At 45.9% G+C, this 22,062-nt stretch overlaps 1 protein-coding gene across 1 annotated transcript in view; it reads right to left on the bottom strand.

The window, feature by feature from the left end:
* LOC119378105 (protein FAM204A-like) overlaps positions 1 to 22,062 on the bottom strand; it is a 40,746-nt gene that overhangs the window by 922 nt on the left and 17,762 nt on the right. The window contains exon 5 of the mRNA XM_037647350.2: positions 9,808 to 9,914. Within this exon, the coding sequence (XP_037503278.1) occupies positions 9,808 to 9,914 (107 nt within the window). The remainder of the gene's footprint in view (positions 1 to 9,807; positions 9,915 to 22,062) is intronic.

Here is a 22,062-nt window from a genome sequence, read left to right as displayed (position 1 = left end):
GATCGCCGGCTCCCTTCGCACGCTTTCACTCGCACATAGAACATGAGACGCGCGAGGCGATGCTATCGCCCTTGCACTATATACGTAACTTCACGGCGACGGCAAATATCCGCCTGGGTTTTCCATACAATTGCTATCGCCATAATAATACTACTAATACTTTATTAGCACAGAATGGCTGCAGATGCTCGTTAGCCTGTAGTGTGCAGGCCCAGAATGGGGACCATCTTGGACCTGACTTTAGTTCGTCTTTTCTTGGGCTTCCTATAGACCGTTTTCACGGAGAGGAGGAGCGTAGCCTCGAACCGGTGTATTTTTGCCGCTTTCTCTCTCTCCACCTCGGCCGACCGCTGCCGCTGGTGTGTGCGGATTCCCGAGTTTTGCACTGCGTGGTGCGTGAGAGGTCAGCATGTTTCCATTTTTTGACGCGCTGAAGCGATTGTGCTGCCGCAAATCGAAATGTCGGACGAGAACAAGTCGACAAGCTACCACTGCGCTGCGTTCGGCTGAGGCAACAGCAACGGAAGCCTGAAAGAGTGGCAGCCAAGGCATGCGAAGTGCACAATGCTTTTAAATGACTTCGCTTCTCTCAGGTCGCACGCCTTCTTCACCCGCAAATAGTATATTATATGTGGTGTCTTCACTTATGGCCACATTTTCAAGTCATCACACCAACTTGTGATTGTGCTTGGGTGCTGGTACACTTTATCATCTGCACCAAAGAGAACCAATGTCAAGGCTGACGATTAATACACAAAATGTTTGGCCAAGACTCATAACATCAACCTCTCTGATTCTATGCTACAGCACATGATGTACAATGCCTGCGGTTAGAAAATGTTCCATCTTTGTGCGTGCAATTTCGAGGTTATCGAATTTCCAATCTACACTTTCCAATCTACATGACAGAAAGGCCTGCATGACATGTATGCTTTGGCGCAGGTACGCGTCTCTAACGTTTTGTCGAGAGCACGTTCTTTCTCGACTTGACAATTTTGTGACGATAACTAAGGTAGCGTTATGACAACCGCACCTTTTTTTTTTTTCGCGCGGCAACCTGGGTGTCGTGAATAATCGGCCCACGTTCGTTAAAGCCAGGTCGTTACTTGGACACGTGCGCTCATCGTAATGCTTCTCAAATACTCGCCGGAAAACAAACTGACAATAATGTTACCAAAAGCGGGCGCCCTTTCGGCGTATCGCTTGTGGCGGCGGCTCGCGCCGAAGCGAACTTACGCCATGTCATGCTTCCAGATGTGCAACAGGCTTAATTTTCATTTTATCATCGTGTTGTTTCTACGTCGAATTTTGAGCTCACCCGTCGTACATCTGTTTCTTATCCTGTGCAACGATCAGAGGCCACAGGCTTTTAACTACGACGGCGACACGAATGAACACAGGCATCGGTGTTTGTGCTCCTGTCGTTCCATGAACATTGTATTGCAACGTGCCAATCGGAACCAAAATGGTCTGTTAGGGATTAGAGTTACGTTTAACTTGAATAATGACGGCTCGGAAACGCGGGAGTCATCTTAAACACTAATGCGCGCTCCTGGCGCGCAGACGGACAATGGCCTACGTGTTCGCTCGTCTCCATTTACGTTTCTACGATTCCCTCGAGTTGTCCTAAATGTTAACGCTCTCTTATAGCGCATATTCCAAGAACCGCACCGAGGTCAGCTATAACAAAATATACAAAGCAATTGCCAATAGAGAGATGCTGCTTAAGAACTGCATTGGCATTCTACTCATCGTCGGCGCTGCTGCGGGAACGTCTCGTGGGCCGCCGCTGCTTGCTGTTTCAGCCATTTTGAAGCTGACAGCTAAGCGATTATTTACCAGCACCTTTAAACTCGCGAAGCGTTGCTCTGTTTTGCCCGTGTACCGCGAAGAACAGCAATGCCTTGTGAACTGAGCGTACACGCTGCATACACCGACGCGGAACCCCACACACCGGAAGGGCGGCGAAACATCGCAGACGCTAGGTGGCGCTGCGGCGGTGACAGGGATGCCCTTTGTCCCCGCTGTTATTCATGCTGTACATGGCGAGGATGGAAAAAGCGCTAGAAGGTAGCAACATTGGATTTAATTTGTCACACAAACAGGTCGGAGCGATGGTTGAGCAGAAGCTTCCAGGTCTATTTTATGCTGATGATATTGTCTTATTTGCGGACAGTCAAGATGATATACAGCGACTGGTAGATATATGCGGAAGGGAGTGTGAGGCTCTAGGACTAGGATTTAGTGCAACAAAATGTGGATTGATGGTATTCAATGATCACGGAGACCATACGGTCTTAATACAGGGCCAAAAAATACCGAGGGTAAGCGAGTACAAGTACCTCGGAGTATGGGTAAATGAGGGGGACAGATATATGGAGGTACAAGAGAAAGCATCGGTAGCAAAGGGAAAGAGGAATGCTGCAATTATGAAGCACAGAGCTTTATGGGGATACAATAGGTACGAGGTGCTTCGAGGGCTGTGGAAGGGTGTGATGGTTCCGGGGCTTACATTTGGGAACTCAGTGTGTGCATGAAGTCAGAGTGCAATCAGGAATGGATGTAAATCAAAGAACGGTGGGCCGCCTCGCGTTGGGCGCTCACGGGAAGACGACAAATGAGGCGGTAAAGGGTGATATGGGATGGACAGGCTTTGAAGTGAGGGAAGCTCAGAGCAAAATGAGATTCGAAGAGAGGCTGAGGAAAATGAAGAAGAGTAGATGGGCAGAGAAGGTTTTCGGGTATTTGTATAGAAAAAGCGTTGACACGCAGTGGAGAAAAAGAACTAGGAGGCTCACCAGTAAATATGCGGCTGGCAGTGCGGGCGATATGGCAACAAGGAGCATTCAGCGGAAAGTCAGAGAGGCGGAGAGGACTTATTGGATGACAGCGATGGAAAAGAAGCCGGCACTGAGTAACTACCGAAAAGGAAAAAAACGAAATAAGGAGGGAGGCATTTTACGATAATTCAAGAGGAAGCGCTTTACTGTTTGAAGCGAGATCGAGTTGCCTTAGAACGCGTAGTTATAAAGCGAGATTCAGTAACGAAGAAGAACAATGTACATGCTGCGGGGGAACTAAGGAAACAATGGAACATGTACTGATTGAATGTGGCGATATTCACCCAGGTATACGTGTGGGCACGAGTCTACATGAAGCCTTGGGTTTTAGGGACAACAATGGAAAGCTGAACACGCCCGCGATAGAAATAAGTAAGAGACGGTTAGATTATTGGTGGCAGAAAAGTAGAGATAAAGTACAAAAATAAATAATTGGGGGAGAAAAAAAAAGGTCATTCTGCCTTAAGAGGCAGAGAGATGGACCGTGAATTTATATTTTTTTGGTATAATAACATAAATTTAATCAATGTAGATAAGGCATTAGGACAACATGAAACAAGGAATTTTTTTTTTGTCTTTTTCTTCTTCGAGCCTGGTGGCAGACATGTCACCGCCCCGTTATAAAGGGGACGCTCATAGCATCCATCCATCCATCTTTAAAAATGGCAGCCTCCTTGTGAAATTGGTGTATAGCAGGATATAGCAGGATTGAATCGCGTGTTTAAGGTACCATACCTTCTCCGCAAAAGAGTAAGGGGAGTACAATAACGCACGCGTGCGCACGCGCGCCGGCGCGCGCGCGCGCGCACACGCACGCACACACACACACACACACACACACACACACACACACACACACACACGAGTACAAGGTAGATGCACCAAGGCACCACAAAATATACCAATTACAGTATTAAAAAAATGCAGACAGTAAACCGTTTCAGAAAAAGCTGAGTCCTCTTACAACGACCGCATTCCAGTGTGCTTACATTATCGTTATGCTAGCGATTAGGATCATGTTCAGATATAACTAATATTTAAAGCAATGCAACATAAAACACCTCAAAGCTAGATCACAAAAATAAAGCCACATGTGAAGCGAAAAACGAAACTCAGAATAGGCTTTCTGAAGCTTTAAACACCCAGGACTTACTTACGGGGTAGCACAGCTATTTGACCTAGTTGGAAACGGTTCATCCTTGAGAAGCGCGAAAGAAACACAGGGACTAAGATGAGATAAACACAGGACAAGCGCTTTCTGACAACTAGTTTTATTAAAGAAAACTCAGACTTCTTGTCCTAACAGAACTGCGCACGGTACACGAACATATCAGTGCACATAGTGACACTCGTGAAATGGCTAAGCAGTCACAAAAAGGCAAATAATATTGATGTCTCTTTGTCAGATATGGAAATGGACGGATGACTTACACAGTCGTCATTGTGCTGTGAAATGAAAAGCACTTCTACGATTTCCCTCGATGTTTGGTTACAATGTTTAAAAAGAGTATCAGTGTTTTTAACGAGGGGGGTGCACTCGCATTGTTGCAGTGAAGCGCGAGGTGTGTGTTAGGACGCCCTTTCAAACTTGTCATGTGCTCTCTTATTCTAGTGTTCATACACCTGCCGGTCTGACCTACATACACGTGCCCACACGTCATGGGAATCCTATACACTATTTTATTGTTGCATTCTACATAGTACTTGCTTTTGTGTGCTACGGTGCAGTCTTTACCACTTTGCTCGCTTTCATATTTTTGCTTTACTCTGGAGCACACACTGCCAATTTTGTTTTTTGCCGAAAATGCTACTTTTATGTCATATATGCTTGCAACTCTTTTTAATCGATGGGGAAGGCCATGTACGTACGGAATTACAGACACTTTTGGACAGGGATCAATCTGCCTGTCCGTTTCTCTTGCTGGTTGCTTATCACATTTAAAATACTTCAGAAGTCGCCCGCAAGATGCTAGCAAAATGGTGTGTGGGTACCCAGCATCCTTCAGCCGGCCAATTTGGGATGCAAAAGCATTGTTCACAGAGTGGAAACAAGATTTTCGTAATGCCGACCGCAAATGTGATAAGCAACCAGCAAGAGAAACGGACAGGCAGATTGATCCCTGTTCAAAAGTGTCTGTACCCAATGGACAACGAATATCCTGACGACGTCCGAAGAAGAGCCTAACGTCCGCGTCCCAGAACGGCGGTTCACGGGGCGTGCAGCGGACGTCGCGTTTTGGATGTCCAAAAAAGGTCTTCCGACAGACGTCCAAGAATATATAGCACGTGGACGTTTTCAATAATACAGGCGTGGATATCAAGAGGACGTCGACAGGAGATGGCCGTGCGGACATTTCAAAGCTGTTTGGATGCAAACCGCTACACGCTAGTTCATCTGACAATGCGTGAAACTGATTTTGCAACATATGGAAACCGCCGCTAAGTTTTATCTTTCGGAAAATATTTGATTGAGGAAATAATTCATGGATAATTGTGCGAGCATGTATGCATTGCATTCGTGGCATTTCTCGCGATTATTTACGTGCTTAGGAGAAAGGTGAATGGGTGACGCACATACGTAACGTGACTGCAGTTTCTTCCCACGAAACACAAAACCTCTAAAAAACGTCTTAGTTTACGAGAAGACCAAAAATATATGCATTTTTTAAATATAGCATTAATTCGCCCCTCAAATGTGCTTGCATACTCTTTATTAGCATTTTCAACAGCTACGGCATACCCAGAGTCTATTTTGCCAAAGAAGTTCATAACGCCTAGTTCGAGACATTTTTCAGACATTTTATCTGAAAGTACGAGTGCACAACGACTATCTCAATGATTCTTCGAATGTTTTCTCGAGAAGGGCCTATATACAAAAACGGCATGTCAAAAGAGCGGTTACGTCGGTTTTACTCAAACAAATGACGCAGACAACCATACCCCCAAAATAATTTGTTTCACAACGATGCCTCTAACAGCACGCTCGCACAGCAGCGACTGACAACAGTAGTAAAACCGGCAAAACGCAGGCACGCACGCAGCGCACCCGGCGCACCATGCGGCGCACCGTGCAATCAGCTTCGGCGGCACTCATGTTGAAACGTGTCCTTCGCGATCGTGCTGTGCACCGGCGACTGCGGAGACGCCGTGACGCCGTTGGCGTCGTCGCGTCGTTTTGCGTTGGCAGCAGCACGGCTGTCATCGTTTCGCATTTTGTGTAGCGTGCCAGCTTTTCTGTACGGTTCACTGGCTGTTATCTGGCATGAAGTAACTGTGCTCATGCCATTTGCCGCATATTTTCCATCAGTGATTCGTGAAACCAGCTCTACTGTGTGTTTTCGCCGACGGTCCGTTACAACAATGGCCTGATCTGCTCGCCACCTTCGTTGCAGCTAGCAAGCAGCTATTCGGATAACTTACTTCTTTCGGTAAGTGAAATTAAGTGCGCCTGACTTTTCGTCATTACTGCTAGAACTTTTGACAGTTCTTTGCTAGTGGTTGAATCTTGGTCGAACGCGAAACTATACGGAGACGCGCCGTTGCGAATCGTAAGCCAGACTTACTCGCCCTATTCCAGGTCGGTCATCTTGTTCTTCTGCGGGTTACAGCTCGTGTGTGGGTGGGTGTATGCGTGCGAGCGAGTGCTTGCTTGCTTGCTTGCTTGCTTGCTACAACCATGCCGGCCTATCGCTGACAAATAGTGCAACGATTCTACAACAGGTGCCTCGCTTTGTGAGTAGTTATGACTGTCGTTAATAAATACATGACAGCATTTGTGCACATCTGTAATTGGAAATCTGTCTTTAGAATGACTTGATGCTCAATTATTTGTTGTAAATTATAACTAGCTTACTTGCTTCTTCTTGTATGCAGCTTTTCTTCACCGCTGTTTGTACAAGACATGAGGCCCGAGACCACGCCAGCTTGTGTGAAAGCCAGCGCAGTTTCTTTGACGGGACCTGGAGTGCATTCATGCATAACTTGAATTTATGTTGCTGCTGCGTCAATCAGCTTCACCTTGTGCGGTCACCTTTTGTCGTATTTTGTGCCACATTCGGTGCGCTTTATTCATTAATAAAGCCGCTTTTACAAGATCATTGGATAATTTATTGTTTCTGATAAGCATGATTATTTGTGCGCCATACACTAAACGTCATTTATGAAGTACGTGTTCATCCTCTGCATGTTCAGATTTATTATTTGTTCAGTAGTAAACCGATGTGAATTCTACATGGAAATTGGATATAAGTGGTGCGTAGAAGAAAAGTAAGGACACAAAGAAGCGCTTGTTTGTGTCCTTACTTTTATTGTCTGCGTCTCGATTTTTGAGCTGTATTTACAATGAGCCCATTGGTGCCCCGCTGGATATAGTGAGGCTTTTGGTCATTATCACGTCCAGAGCTGTACTTTCTGTGGATTTTTGGGTACCTTCAGGATATGATATCCTGAAGGTGCCAAAAATACACAGAAAGTCCAGCTCTGCACGTGATAATGACCAAAAGCCTCACTGTGTCCAGCATATGGGTCATTCCACGGACGTTTCCTGGACGTCGGTTAAGATTTTTACTGAATTTGCATACGTCCAAGCACGTCCGAATATCCGGTTTTGACGCCCGGTGGGATTAACTCGGGATGTTCAATTCCTTTGCGCCATATAGTCCTGCGGACGTCCCGTTGAACGTCCCACGGTATTTGTCGTGCATCCGCCGGATGTACGTAATGTCCAGTAAAGTGGTCCGATAGACGTCCCAAAGTTATTGGTTGCCCATTGGGGTAATTCCGTACGTAAATGGCCTTTCCCATCGATTAAAAAAAGTTGCAAGCAAATATGACGTAAGAGTAGTATTTTCGGCAAAAAACAAAATCGGCAGTGTGTGCTCCAGAGTAAAGCAAAAACATGAAAGCGAGCAAAGTGCTAAAGACTGCACCATAGCACACAAAAGCAAGTATGTAGAATGCAACAATAAAATAATGTATAGGATTCCCATGACGTATGGGCACGTGTATGTAGGTCAGGCAGGCAGGTGTGTGAATGCTAGATTAAGAGGGCACTTGACCAGTTTGAAAGGACGCACACCTCGCCCTTCGCTGCAACGAATGCGAGTGCACCCCCCTCGTTGAAAACACTGACACTCTTTTTAAACATTGTGAGTGTGAAATGAAAAGCGCTTCTACGATTTCCCTCAATGTTTGGTTACAATTTGTAACCAAACATCGAGGGAAATCGTAGAAGCGCTTTTCAATTCACAGCACAATGACGACTGTGTAAGTCATCCGTCCATTTCCATACCTGACAAAGAGACATCAATATTATCTGCCTTTTTGTGACTGTTTAGCCATTTCACGAGTGTCACTATGTGCGCTGATATGTTCGTGTACCGTGCGCAGTTCTGTTAGGATAAGAAGTCTGAGTTTTCTTTAATAAAACTAGTTGTTAGAAAGTGCTTGTCCATGTTTATCTCTTCTCAGTCCCTGTGTTTCTCTTGCGTTTCTCAAGGATTACTTACGGGGACTCTTTGCACAAGATCATGAAATATGTGCACGTTCAACAAGAAAAGGAGAAACAATGTGAAGAGATAAGTATGTATACTATTCGCTTATAATGCAAAACAGGCACTGCATCCAACACTAACGTCATTTGCAAAGCCTATGCTGATTCTCACAAGTGAAAGAAATGTACTTCTTTCTGACGTGTTCTAGATGCTGAACTGGCGCAAGCCACAGTTCAAGATAGTCTCGACGTTTCTTCCTCCACGGTTTAACTGCATCGGTCGAAGAAGTGGAATTCTTTTTCTCCTCTCACCTCGGTACCCCTTTTCCTTCGTACCGCAAAGGACGCGTGCACGTTGCGCAACAGGCAACGAAAGGGTCCTCACCTCGGGCTTGCCGTGGCGAAAAAAAAAAGTATACTGCGAAAAGCAGATGCTGCTGCAAACAACTAGGCCAAATACTGCGACAAGGAGAGCTTACAAGCAGAGCGCGGAGTTCCCTCTTTTTCATGCGCCCTCTCTTTAAGTGGAGTCCTGTCATAACTCTCTTTTGGAGCTGACAACGCGAGCTGTATGTCATCATACAGCAGATTACCGCTCTTGGGCGATATCTCACAAATCAGGAGCGGCGTTTGGATCAGATGCGCTTCTTGCCACGGGGTGCCACCACGTGTTGGCGCCACGCTCTATTGTGTGCTAAAATTACACAGCACTAGCGAGTACCGGAATCACACCGGGAGACGTTTCATGACACGCACTGACCATGTGCAGCTTCCAGCCCGCTCATCGGAGAGGAAGTGCTAAAGGCGTGCGACAAATTCGCTTTAAATCCCCTCGTTCTTGAGGGATTTGAGAAATTTTTGAGGCAATAGATTCGTGAGCCAATAAACTTCGATGCTGAGGTCATTCGATCATTACGTGGAAAAGTAGTTCAGGGCGCTTGATGGCTTCGATTTTAAGGCTAAACACTATACACACAGGTAAGCCTTTCTGGTTTCCGCTGAACGTACACATTCTCCTAAATTTAGTGACTTAATTCAAAATTTGTGTTTTGGTGCAGTTGACACCGCTCGAAGGTTAGGCACGAGATGGCACAACGGTTTTATTACTGCTATAGAGTTACTGTATATACAGTAATTTTAATTACTGCCAGATCTGGATGTGTAAAAAATCGCCCAACCGAAGGCATTTTGGCAATAACGTAGTGTGTCGACCAAGCAAAACTTGTGTGGCTCAGTGTATATGCGTATCAAAATGAGGCTGCGTGTTCTTCGCAGAGGCTACTGAGAAAAATCCCAAGGAAAAAAAGCCATCACTTGACCAAATACGTGGCTCCATTATCACCACTTACGGCATGTGCTGCTGAGAACAAACACACGAAGCAAAGGCACATTGAGACATAATAAATGGACCAACTGTGTAAATTGGGAAAGAAGCAAATTTCGTAGGTTGGCAATGGCGTAATAATGAGAGCTCACCCCCAAGGTAGCTTGGCCTGCCTCTTGACGTAGTCCCTCCTGCTCTTGGCCTCTTGCTCCTCAGCACACCGCTTGGCAGCAAATGCATCGGCAATCTTCACAGCAAACTGTTGAGGGGTGAGCACTTAGAATGAATACAGAATATTTGCGCCAGAAGCAAATTCGACTGGATTTTAATATGCACTGCATTCAGCTGAAAATTTGTAGTTGAACAACCAAAATTTCACTTCTTGCCAATAGCTTCATAGGAAGCAGTCACAGAGTACAGTTGGACCTCGTTATTAAAACACTGATATAGTGAATTATTTGTTATAGCGAACTAAATACGAACTTTCGTTGGTCACGCTTCATTTCAGTTACATTAATTTCTTCATAACAAAACCGAACACTCGAGAGCCACTTCGAGATCGACTGTAATGAAGAAACAGGATAGAAAATTGGGCTAGTTGGTACAAATGCATTCTTGATGCAGAGCTAAAAGACAGACTAAGAAGGAACATTCACACAGGACGAACGCTTACTCGCAACTGAAAAATTGATTTGAAAAGATCATCCAAGAAAAACAAGAACAAGAAAGACAAGTGAAAAACCGTGTGCAAAAGCAAAAAAATATATATAAAAAGAGGGGTATTGATGTCGAAGATCTAGTTTATTCGCTCGAACAAGGTGAACTTATGCGCAGCGTCAAGGAAGCAGTTACGGAACACAATGACGAGTTGGAATTTACACAGCGGTGTGGGATGAGCTTAGAAGCATTTCTTGAGTTGCTGTTGTTTTATCTAAACAACACGTTTGTAGAATGGAATGATTAGTTGTTTGTGCAGAAAACAGGAATATGCATTGGCTCGAAAGTCGCTCCTGTGCTAAGCGACCTGTACTTGAGCCGAGTTAACCGCAGACTTCAGGATAACCTCAAGGATGTGGCTAGTTAGGTATTTCGCTATGTAGATGACTACTTAGTGTTTTTTTTCTTGCATTAACTACAGTAGAAGGGCAGCCGATATCCTGAAAGTTTTCCGTGAATGCGGCTATGGATTGAGGTTTACCCTTGAGCTGGTTAAGGACACCAAGCTACAGTTTTTAGATTTATGCCTTTCATTCGAGGGCAGTCATGTTTGTCGGCATTATCTTCCGAGATCGCAGAAACCCCTCCCTCCATTTTCGTCCCGACACTCGAAAGTGATAAAGAACGGAATAGCGTATTCCGCCCTGAAGTCTGCTTTGGCAAAGTCTTGCGAACATGGCATGGAGCGTAGTTTCTTAACACAGATCCAGAGACTTCAACAAGCGGGTTACCCTGACAGTGTGCTGTCTAGTTGCAGTGAGAGGCTATCGGGATGGGTAAAGGGTCTGAACCATTCCAACGAAAAGGTAACAGTGTTACCTTATGTACACAAGCTATCCCATGGTCTTAGTATTGTAGGCAATAGGTACAGGGTTAAGACAGTGTTCTCTGCTCCAAATAAATTTTCCGGAATCTGTCCTCCCGTTAGGAGAAAAATAGAGCACAGTAGCGTGTTAAGTGAAGGCTGTGGAACGAACCATGTAAAGTCTACGTTTGGCCGTGTAAGTGTGGGGTCGTCTACCAGATCCCACTCACTTGCGGGAATTCTTACGTGGGGCAAACAGGCAGATGTTTAAATGTACAGGTCGGCCCACTGTTAGAGGGAACACGCGAGCGCGTGGCACATGCTCCGCGCAGCGCCATGCACAGGAAGCGGCGAAAACAAAGCGCATGTGCAAAACGACTCAGAGGCGGCACATGCCGCGCGTCGTCTGCTACTGAAACCGCACGTCAAGAGGCATGCGAAAAGTTTGAATGAATTCCTACTGATAAATCCCCACACCCAAGGATAGGTTTGCTCGGTTTCAGGCCTGGGCTAGTTGGTTCATGGTTGCAACAGAGGAAGAAACAGTGTAAAACATTTGACGGAACACAAGACGAAGAAAGTACGACGGCAGCGCTGTATCTTGTCCTGTATCCGCCTCGTGCATCGGTATGGTGGCGCCACCGCTCGGCTAAGGCGGTTGTACCCTCTCCCAACCCCCCATAGGATCCCATGCATTTTGAATGAAGTTGGCGATTCCGTTGCGCAAAAACAAACTAGCGCCATCTCTTGACATAACGCCACACCGACAATGCAACACCTCCTCTTTCTTCCACCGACTGGCCATGCTCCAAGCTAACTCCTCTCTCCACTTTCTTTTATTTCTTTCGGTGGCCGTGAGAGCGCGCGCTGTGCACTGTGACTGTGTAGTGGACAGCGCACCCGACAAGGCCGGCTGGGCTCGTCGCTTTCGTCGCGTCTTCCTTGAACGTTGCAACGTTAATATTGTGTAAGGCGGTGGCCACACGTCGGACGATGAACCCTGATTTCGTTCAGCAGCCATTTCATCAACGGCAATGTTTCAGACGCCTCAGTTGTGTACTTTTGTGTTGGTTGCTGGACAAGATGGCTTCCTGCAAGACCGCGTTTTTCCAATTCAGCTGTGTGTGTAGTTCTCGGCGTCGCAGCAGTTTGATGACGCGAGGACGTCAACTGATGCTACATCGTGGGAACCGCTGAAGCGACTGCAAGCTTCACAACATTGTGCCAGAATATTCTAGCGTACTGTACGCGCACGATTGTGCTACACTTAAAATACCACGCTTGGCCTCGCGCGTCAACCTGATACGCCTGTGTGCAACAAGTGTGTTGTTATCGTTGTTGCGTCGGTTAATATTGAATTGCAATTGGAATACTGTTCTTGCAAAGGTAAGTGAAGCTGTAAGTAGTTGCCCTTCTATATGCTCGCTACTCCACGAACATTACTTCTAGAATCGCATTTTATGTTGAGCTGCACATACCAAAGGAGGATCTAGCATACGAGATACATTACACGCGTGGGCATTTCCTACATAAGTCTGAGTAATGCCACGCGTGCGCATTTCCTATATAAGTCTGAGTAATGCCATGCTCAATTTAAAGCGCATGCGTTAGAGGATTGTGGCTTCAATGGTGAAAGTGATTAGATATTCCGAAATATGTGATTGCAATGCAGTTAGAACTTTCCCATATGTTAACACGGTCTGTGAACAAAAAAAAATACGCTGTGTGAATGTCTGTTGGTCATTTGCTAAAGTACTTTCACGCATTATTATGCAGCTGTGTGACGGCTGTTAAAACGTTCAGCAAGTTAGATTTCAGTTTTCTTGGCCTAGTTGAGTGCTACGAGTGTTGGGCGAAGATAAAAACGCGTGTCTTTTGTGCGTTTCTTAAGCAGGCATACAGCAGTAATAGTCATTGTTGTTGTACTGTTCGGGGTGTTCAATAAAACAAGAATGCTGTTTTGTACTGTTTCATCTGTGTTAACAGATCACGCAAACAACTTGGACACATGCACGTAAGAAACGTACGCAGTGCATCGCGCGCACGCATAAAAAACGGGCCTGTCATTTTAAAACAAATAATATAGAACAATTGACGTAACAAACGGCATGGTTGTCTAGTGGAGCAGCGTCGGCAGTACAAATATCAAACCAGAATGAAAAATGAATAGACAAACGGCGAGTAACGGATGCTTTGCCAGGCTTTGTCCACGGCTTCTATGAGCCGCGCGTACCCACCTTTCGCCACCGTTCGCCGTTGGTGGCGCCACCGGTACAACTCAAAGCAGCAGCGCACGAGGCGGATAGCGCTGTTGTACTTTCTTCGCCTTCTGTTCCTTGAAATTTTCTGCACTCTTTCTTCCCTGAATAATGAGGGCTGTGGTGCAAGTTAACGGTGACTTGAAGCGCTACACGGCCATCAGTGCGAATGTATTTTGTCTTGTTTGTGTGTTTTTTGTTGCTTCCTAAAAAGCTTAAATAAATGTTGTGATCTCCATTTTTCATGTCATGCTACAATTAGGAATGCGTCATTCAAACTTTTTGCGCGGCTCACCACTCCTTCCAAGTGCCCGCGCTGCTGCGTCCTTGCCGTGCAATTGCACAGCTGTTGATGGGCGATTGCACAAATGCACGGCAGAGCCGTAACAGCGCGGCCATGCGCGAGCAATGAAGGGGCGTTTCAGTAGCAGACGACGCGAGGTACGTACCGCCTCTTCGTTTGTTTGCGCATGCGCTTGGTTTTCACCACTTGCAGTGCATGGCGCTGCGCGGAGCGTCAGCCACGCGCTCGCGTGTTCCCTCTAACAGTGCACCGACCTGTACGTTCAAAGGAGCATAACCAGTTGCTGAAGAAATCGGATGCTTCGCATCTCGCGTCGCACTGTTACACGTGTGGTTGTTCTCCAGTGTTTCCAGATACGAAAGTCTTGTCGTCACACAAATGCAAGGTCACTCGAGAGGTGATAGCCTTCCATATCAAAAGAATGGGTGACGCATGCATCAGTCAGGCATCATTGTCACCGACGGAAAAGGAGTTTTCTTTTCTGCTGAGCACATGTTCTGTGAAGTAATGCTTATGTTAGTGACTAGATTACCCCTACTTTTTATATTTTTTTTGCTTTTGCACACGGTTTTTCACTTGTCTATCTTGTTCTTCTTGTTTTTCTTGGATGATCTTCTCAAATAAATTTTTCAGTTGCGAGTCAGCGTTCGTCCTGTGTGAATGTTCCTTCTTAGTCTCTGTCTTTTAGCGCTGCATCAGGAATGTAACGAAGAAATATTCGGTTCGCGCAAAGGTAAAATAAAAAAGCAAAATAAGTATTGAAAGACAATTCTCGACCGCATTTTTTAAATAGTTCGAAAAAAGTCATCATCGCAAAGGCGAAGCAATGAATGTGATAGCAACAAATTGGAATGTCACCCAAGGGACGGCAAGCAGCTCGAAACTTGCAGCGTGCCGCTCAAGCACAAAGGATGCACGTAAAGAACACACACTGGACGAGCGCAAACTAACAACTGTCACAGCTCGACACTTGCAGCACTCTGCTCAAACACAAGGAGAAGCGCTCGAGAAGAACGCATAGGTATACACAGGACGAGCGCGAGCGCTAACTAACTGTCACAGTCGTTACTTTGCACTTGAGCAGCGCGCTGCAAGTGTCGACTATATGCACAACCAACCAGTAGCGTAGGCAGAAATTTGCTTCGGGGAGGGGGGCAGGTGAGTGTGGTCGAGCGCCATTTTGTGCTCTCTATCCCACGGCAAAAAAATGGGGGGAGGGGCACGGGCCCGGTGTGCCACCCCCTGGCTACACCACTGCAACCAACTAACTAGCCCTATACTTTGGCTCTTCTAGTTAGCAGCTCACTCCTTTCGCAAACGCGGCCACTGCAGCGAGCGAAGTTACCTTCGTGCGGCCTATAGCTTCAACGCAAGCTTTGAGGTGAACACACAAGACCTACAAATCTTCTCCCTCACGAGATAAGTGCCCGAGCATGGGCGACCACGCCCTGTAGGGCATAGTACAGGTCGGACGCGCGCATCCCAACTCCTGCGAAACCCGAGCGCCGCGACGACCTTCAAAGCGCGCCCTTCGCGCCATCTCGCGGGTGATAGTGAACACGCTGAAGCACCTCCGAGCTCTGCGTGCCACCAACGGTAAATGGTGTATATAAATAGCTCACTGTTAGTATGCTGGATGACGTGTACTATATGGCCCAGCTGTCTAATAGCGCGCTGTGGAGCGAGGGGCCGCAGGTTCGAATCCCGGTGGCGCGCGTCAGAAAATTTTTCTTCATAATTATTTTTATTTGTGGCTTATATATATATGGAACATAACGGCGACAGCAAAAACCCGCTGACAGTATCTATATAATTGCTATTGCAATAAAAGTTGCGGAAATGTTCATCATCCAGCGGGGAAAAAAACGCATTTGACTGGCTGTACAACCATATGCATAGAACGGGATAACTTGAGACGCTCATGAGACGACGAAGGGCGGTGTACTGCGTCCTTGCCCCAGCCAGTCATCCGATTTGCAATAGCCAATTCTTAATCTACATTTACAACGAATATCGGATATGACGAAACAATTTACTGTCCAGATGCTACTTCACAATAACGACGTTCCACTGTACTGTGTTTTCTCAATTGTAACACAGTCATAATTGTAAAGAGAGGGGTGACCATTCAGTCTGTTCATGGAAAAAAAAGTAAAACCATGAATGTGGTAAGAGGTCATATGGGAGAAACCATTTGTTTACGAGATATAAAAACAAAAAAAAATGCGGTCCTGTAAAGGGGTGAAGACCGCATTTTTTTAAACTTTCGGGCTCATTGCCCGGATGTCTCGTTGACGATGCCGTGATCTCGTATGAATGTTCGTATGTTCTCATTGAGATCCCCGGATACCTTGTTTGAAGTGCCCGGATAACGGCGCTGGCATTTTGGCTCGAGGTCACTCGAAGGCCACCCACAACGGCAGCTAAAAGCATTTCATGCTTTAAAGGAAATTCCGGCAGGTCCCACGCACCATGGTAATCGATGTTATGCGAAGCAGTCAGCGAGAAGCTGCCTTTGCCTCATTTATTAGCTTTGGACCAATCGTTACGAGGAGGGTCGAATTGCCAATTGCCAAGTGCCAATTGAGTTGTGTGCATTACGCAGGCTTTCTAGGCATGTCGACTATGCCATAATGACTAAAGTGTAGTTTATAGTCTGACGTAACATCAGCACTCACTTTCGAGCGCAGACATCACTTTCCTAGACATGTGCATCCTACACGTCAGTGATGAGGATATCATAAGACTCAGCAGGGTCAAGGAATGCCAAATTATAAGTTCCAGAGTCATAGCAGTACATATGCAACATCTATTGCATTGTTATAAGAGAGAATAGCCAACACCATACACAGCTTAATTAAGTCAACGCTTGTTAACAGTGGTCATGATATGTTTTGTTTTTGACCCTTTCAGACGCCGCCTATGAAGAACTGTCTGTAAATGCGTCAAATCCATACAACATTACTTCAAGGCACTCGATATTCTATTGCAACAAAAATAATGTCATAATATGCTAATTTATGTGTGTTATACTAATTATTCCCAATTAAATTGTAACTAAATATATATTTATTCTGAAGTCATTCACGCCTTGTTTTTGCATAAATATAATTGACTCAGGTAAGAATTTTAGTGCGAAATCGTTTTCGGTTATGTCAATTTTGAGCAAAGAAGAATTATACTTTAGACGTGGCTCGCGGGAAGCGGCACGTCGAACGACTCGTAGTAGTGCCTTCAGCAAAGTAACCATATGCAACAGTACACTGCAAAATGAAGTTAAATGAAGACAAATTTATAATGCAGGAGGTTCAATTCATCCAAAATTCAGTCTATCTGGCTCTTTCTTAGCCACTAGTCGATAGAACTAACAAAAACAAGTGGTGTACACAATTGTGTACATAGCGTGTCAAAGAGTTAATTTGCGACATTGTTTGCGGGCATTATGCCAGTACCGTCATGGCCCGTAGATTCAGCGAAATCTATTGTGGAGTTGCGAATTTCATTCACCACTATTCACTAGTTTAACAAATCCTCGTAAGTTGGTTTAATCACCAAAACCAAATAGAGTGCATAACTTTGTCCCATTGGTAGCAATACAGCAGTTAACTGCCAGCAGCTCCATTCCGACTGCTTTCAATGAGAATTTGTCCTTTTTTTCACTGAGATTCTTTCGACGTTGGCATCAGGGGGAGCGAGCTCAGCGATATACGAGAGGTGACATCCCTTTTTTTTTTCACCGATGCAGATTGCTTCCAAGATATTATCCTTGTTGGCAACGTCTGTCTTCTGCCCGATCATGACCGCTTGGAAGATCAGAGGTTGTCGTATTTAGCACTGCCGCTTCTGCGGCACGAGCAGAGCAGAACGTGGACTATAGGCTGCACAGAGTAGTGCACGATTTGAAGCGCCAGGCTTCTCACATGCCATCTTCCACTGGCATGCAGGAAGCGAGGAGAGCATTCATGTGCATCCTTTCCTCCGAGCCACTGTTGCAAAGAACACTGTTCCGCTTCATCGCATGCTCTGAACACTGTTCCGCAACGCATGATTTTGAAAAATTCGCCCCCCCCCCTCCTCCCAAAAGAAGTGTGTAATTTAATGATCTGACCAATGACACCAACAAAAGTCTAAATTTATTAAGGCAAAAGCTTTAAGTGCCTTGTTTAGTGGCCCCATGAGCGAAATACGGCATGCGAATGAAATGGTACGAGAACCATGACCTACGTCACCGGTGACGTCATGTTGTGGTTCAATAAAGCACTCCTTTGGGCTAGTTGGGGCAAGTTGCTGTTTCATGTTCATACTTTCACCCTTTCCCTCGTTCTTTTTCCTTCTTTCTTCAGGCAGCCTCAGATGGCGCCTCACGAAAGATTAATTGTTCTGGTTGTGTTTTTCTGTACTTGCATAAAAAAAGGGTCTCGAGAGTCTTGACCTTTTTCACACTGCCCACAAGGGATTAGAATTCACATCAGAGACACCAAAATGCGGAAAGCTCCAGTATCTAGATTTACAAATTCAGGTTGGAGAATCCTACGCGTGCTGGTCCTATAAAACTAGGCGGGAAAAACCGATGCTGTCATTCGATTTGGGCCACTCAAAGCTAGTGAACAGAGGCATTGCATCAAGCTGTTTCACACAGACCTTGAAGAAGTCATGCTTCCATTGCCCAGAGGGCAGCCTCTGAGCCCAATGTGCACGACTGCGTTCAAGCGGGTTTCCTACACAGGTTCTTGTTTCCATAGCAGAGAAATGCCTGAGAGAGCTGAGGCCTCGTCATGCACGGAAGCAAAGCAGGGAAAGGAAAAAAACAGCCGGCATTCATTCTGTACATACACAACATTTCCCACAAGCTTAACGGCCAAGCGCCATATGGGAGTAGTGTTCTTGGCACAAATAAAACTCAAAGGCCTATGCAAGAGAGTGAACCAAGACGAGGCTAACACGTCGCAAAAAGCTAAATGCAAAATAAGACACCAAACAAATTTTGTCGAGTGCTCTGTTGGCGTGGTTTACCACATTTCCCTGACCTGCAACAATAGCTACACTGGTCAAAGAGGCAGATGCCTGAACACTAGATTGAGAGAGCACCGCTATGCATGCGAACAGATTAGTGGGCTAGAGAACTTGGCCTCGCACTGCAAAGAGTGCGGATGCCAGGCCTTGTTCGAGCAGACAAAGGTCTTGTTTCGCACGCTAAAACAGCAAAAGAGAGAACTAGATGAAGCCTACAGCATGGCATCGGGAGAATTCGGCGCATGCGTAAGCACTCCAACTTTGTCACTAAGCAAAGTTGAAATTGAATTCTCAAGCAACATGTTCCGGCCCTTGTGCAAATGAGGGAGCTGAGGAGCGCTGCGCAACATTTTTACGTGCACCATTCTTGATAGCAGTCCCACTTCTCTGGTTTGATCTATCTTTTTTCATGTTCATACTGTGAACCCTTCTCTCGTTCTTTTTCCTTCTTTCTTGAGGCAGCCTCAGGTGGCGCCTCATGAAAGATTAAAGTGACACTAAAGGCAAATATTAAGTCAGTCGACGTTGATTGTTGAAATAGCGTTCCAGAAACCTCGTAGTGCTTTGTGTGTAGAACAGCTAACTTTGGCAACTGCTGGTCGCTGTGAAGGCGTGTAAATATTTTAGTATCACCTGGAAAATTAAAGCATGAAAAAATTTCGGGGTGGGCTCAGAACCCCCTCAACCCCCCCTCCCCCTAGTTACGACCTTGGCAGAAGCGCGTGCCCAGCTTTCCATCTTACCCCTCGCAAGACGGCTGCCGGCCACTTTCACCGGCTTCATTCGCTTCCATATAGCCTTGTATAGGGACCCGCTTCCCCAGAAGTTTTATTACAACCTCCTTGAGTGGCACATGAGCCGGCCCTTGAAGAGGATGACGACGAAGACAGTGTTCCTACTAAGATGTCGCCATTTCAAAAAATCAAAGGAAAAGGTGTTTTGAAATTTTGTTAAAAAAATTACGAATCCCACTTAGTACTCTGAATATTCTGTCCTTTGGGGCTGCTACATCGGAATTTAGCAACAGGAACGTCTGCGGGGCCCTCAGCGAATTCTTGGGAGATACAAGGAGATTACCTTGCTAGGTCATTGATCAGCTCTCTTCCCAAACCAAGCTTAAATTCAGCATTTCATTATTAAACAACATTAATTTAACCTACTTAAGAATCATGTATTATGAATAATTTTAAATAATTCGAGAAATCCTATTAATTTCTTTCCCTTTTTTCTTTTTAAGTTTTACTGTGTATCAAAAATTTCCATATTTAAAAAAAAATCACGTTTTTTTTACCCTGCATAGGCCTTATTTTTCATTTACAATAACCGCCGGCTTCTTGGCCAATCCGGGACCCGTAGTGGGTAAGAGCCAGTACAGAGGTACAAGCAAGCAAGCAAGCAAGATGCTGACCTGCCACCACAACAATTATGGGTGCTAGGACCGCAGGAGGTGTACCTCAGGGACCAGCATCAGCGCAACCGCATGGTTACCCCTTTTCAAGGACCACGAGAAGTGTATTCTGAGAACCTGAGTAGGGTACGGCGCCGCATGCAGCAACCTCTACGGCAGCGTCCCGTGTAATGATACGTGTGTGGCGCGTGTTTTATTTAAAGAGGCCCCGGCCTGCAACACTTTTTAAGCATGGTCAGGCAACGCTGCCGATCGGTAGTCGAAGCTCCTGAGAACACGCGAGCCAAACATTATAGCGTGGCAAGCAGCTTGGAATCAACAATTAATGCTCAAAGTCAGTTGAAATCATTCTCTCTTCTCTACAAATGATGCCATAAACCCAAATGACCGCGCCATAAGCCCAAAGTTCACGGCCATTGGCTCATTTGAGCACCATGAGCTGCATAGTTGCCGTGGCCGCCACGTGCCCGCACTCGCTAAGGTGACTTAATGTGTCTGCGGCGGCACTGGCATCAAGACACCCTAGCGCTCACATTAAAAGTAAATCGTGCATAAAAAAAAAAAAAGACAAGTGCTCAAGGTCATCAGGCGCGCTGACGAATGGAAGCACCCTCTTGCCCCCTCGTCATTCCCCTCCCTGCGTAGCTTTCAGTGCGCTCGCTGGTACGAGAGGAGAGAGAAAGCGCTTGAAGTGCGCGACAAATCCCTGCGACTCCGCTCGTACTTAACGCATTCTAAAACTTTTGGCGGCACTCGATTCGTGAGGCAATAAGCTCTTTTATTGAAGCCAGTTGACCGTTACTTGGAAAAGTGTTGTCGGGCCCCTTTAAGGCGAAACCCTTAAGTGTGTCGTTGCGCGGCCCCATTGGGGAAACACGGCAGGTGAATGAAGTGGTACAAAAACCGACGTGACTTACGTCACTAATGACCTCAATGTGACCTACATCACTATAATGACATCAAGATGAACAACTAATTAAAGCAAAATACACTTTCACTCCGTCGCGGGAGTCCAACCCAGGCCCACACGCACCGAACATGAGTGTCGCAACTACTTGGCATGGCACTCAGGCGTCATACCCACGATGCAAAACAAATCTAGAAAGAGCACACTTTCTATGAAGGATTTGTAGAATTTCGTGGCAGTGGAATAAAAGCCCTCTGCTGGACAAGATGCAAAGTCAACGTGGAAGAGTGTAGACATCAGGAAAATTCAAATTTAGCCAGACTTTGATGCCAAACATGCGCTTCTGAGGTCGTGGATGCGCTGTGTGAAGTCCGCGTAATAGCGCCGCGTGCTGCACAGTGGTGGTGTGCGTGGCCAACCTGCGTGGCTTAAAGGAGTACTGACACGATTTTGAGACATCGCAAAAGGGACATTTTTCATTTCCTTTGTATGCAGTGTCAACGCTGTCCACACATCGGTGTCGGAGAACACGTATAAAATATTTTAATTTGACTTTGAAGTTTTCGCCGCTGAGCGTCTGCAAGCCAGCCCCGCTGCAATGGACATTATCCCGACGAGGCAAGACAGTTCCCCCGAGTTTGCGAGTTCTGCGTCCTGCATGCCGCCTAAATCGCAGTAATCACTGTCAGGGTCACTGGACAACAGTTCACTCGTCGTTGTTTATGTTCACCACGAGCAGATGACGGATTTGCCTCTAGCACGTCGCGAGTTTCTGTATCCCCGTGACGTCACACTGACATGAAACGTCACTGAGAAGCCGCCCCCTCGATGTCGAAACTGAAAGTGTCTTTTTAATGTAGCGGTAATTAAAATATATACGATGCATTCCCAGGCACCACAATACTCGTTTTAGGTTTCTCGACACCAGTATTTTTATTTAGAGCAACAATCGGAAAATTTTTAAAATTCGTGTCAGTACTCCTTTAAAAGGGGCA

The sequence above is a fragment of the Rhipicephalus sanguineus genome, unplaced genomic scaffold (genome assembly GCF_013339695.2).
Source record: "Rhipicephalus sanguineus isolate Rsan-2018 unplaced genomic scaffold, BIME_Rsan_1.4 Seq691, whole genome shotgun sequence".
NCBI lineage: Eukaryota > Metazoa > Arthropoda > Arachnida > Ixodida > Ixodidae > Rhipicephalus > Rhipicephalus sanguineus.
The sequence above is the reverse complement of the archived record's forward strand: the minus strand, read 5'-3'. Positions and strand labels throughout refer to the sequence as shown.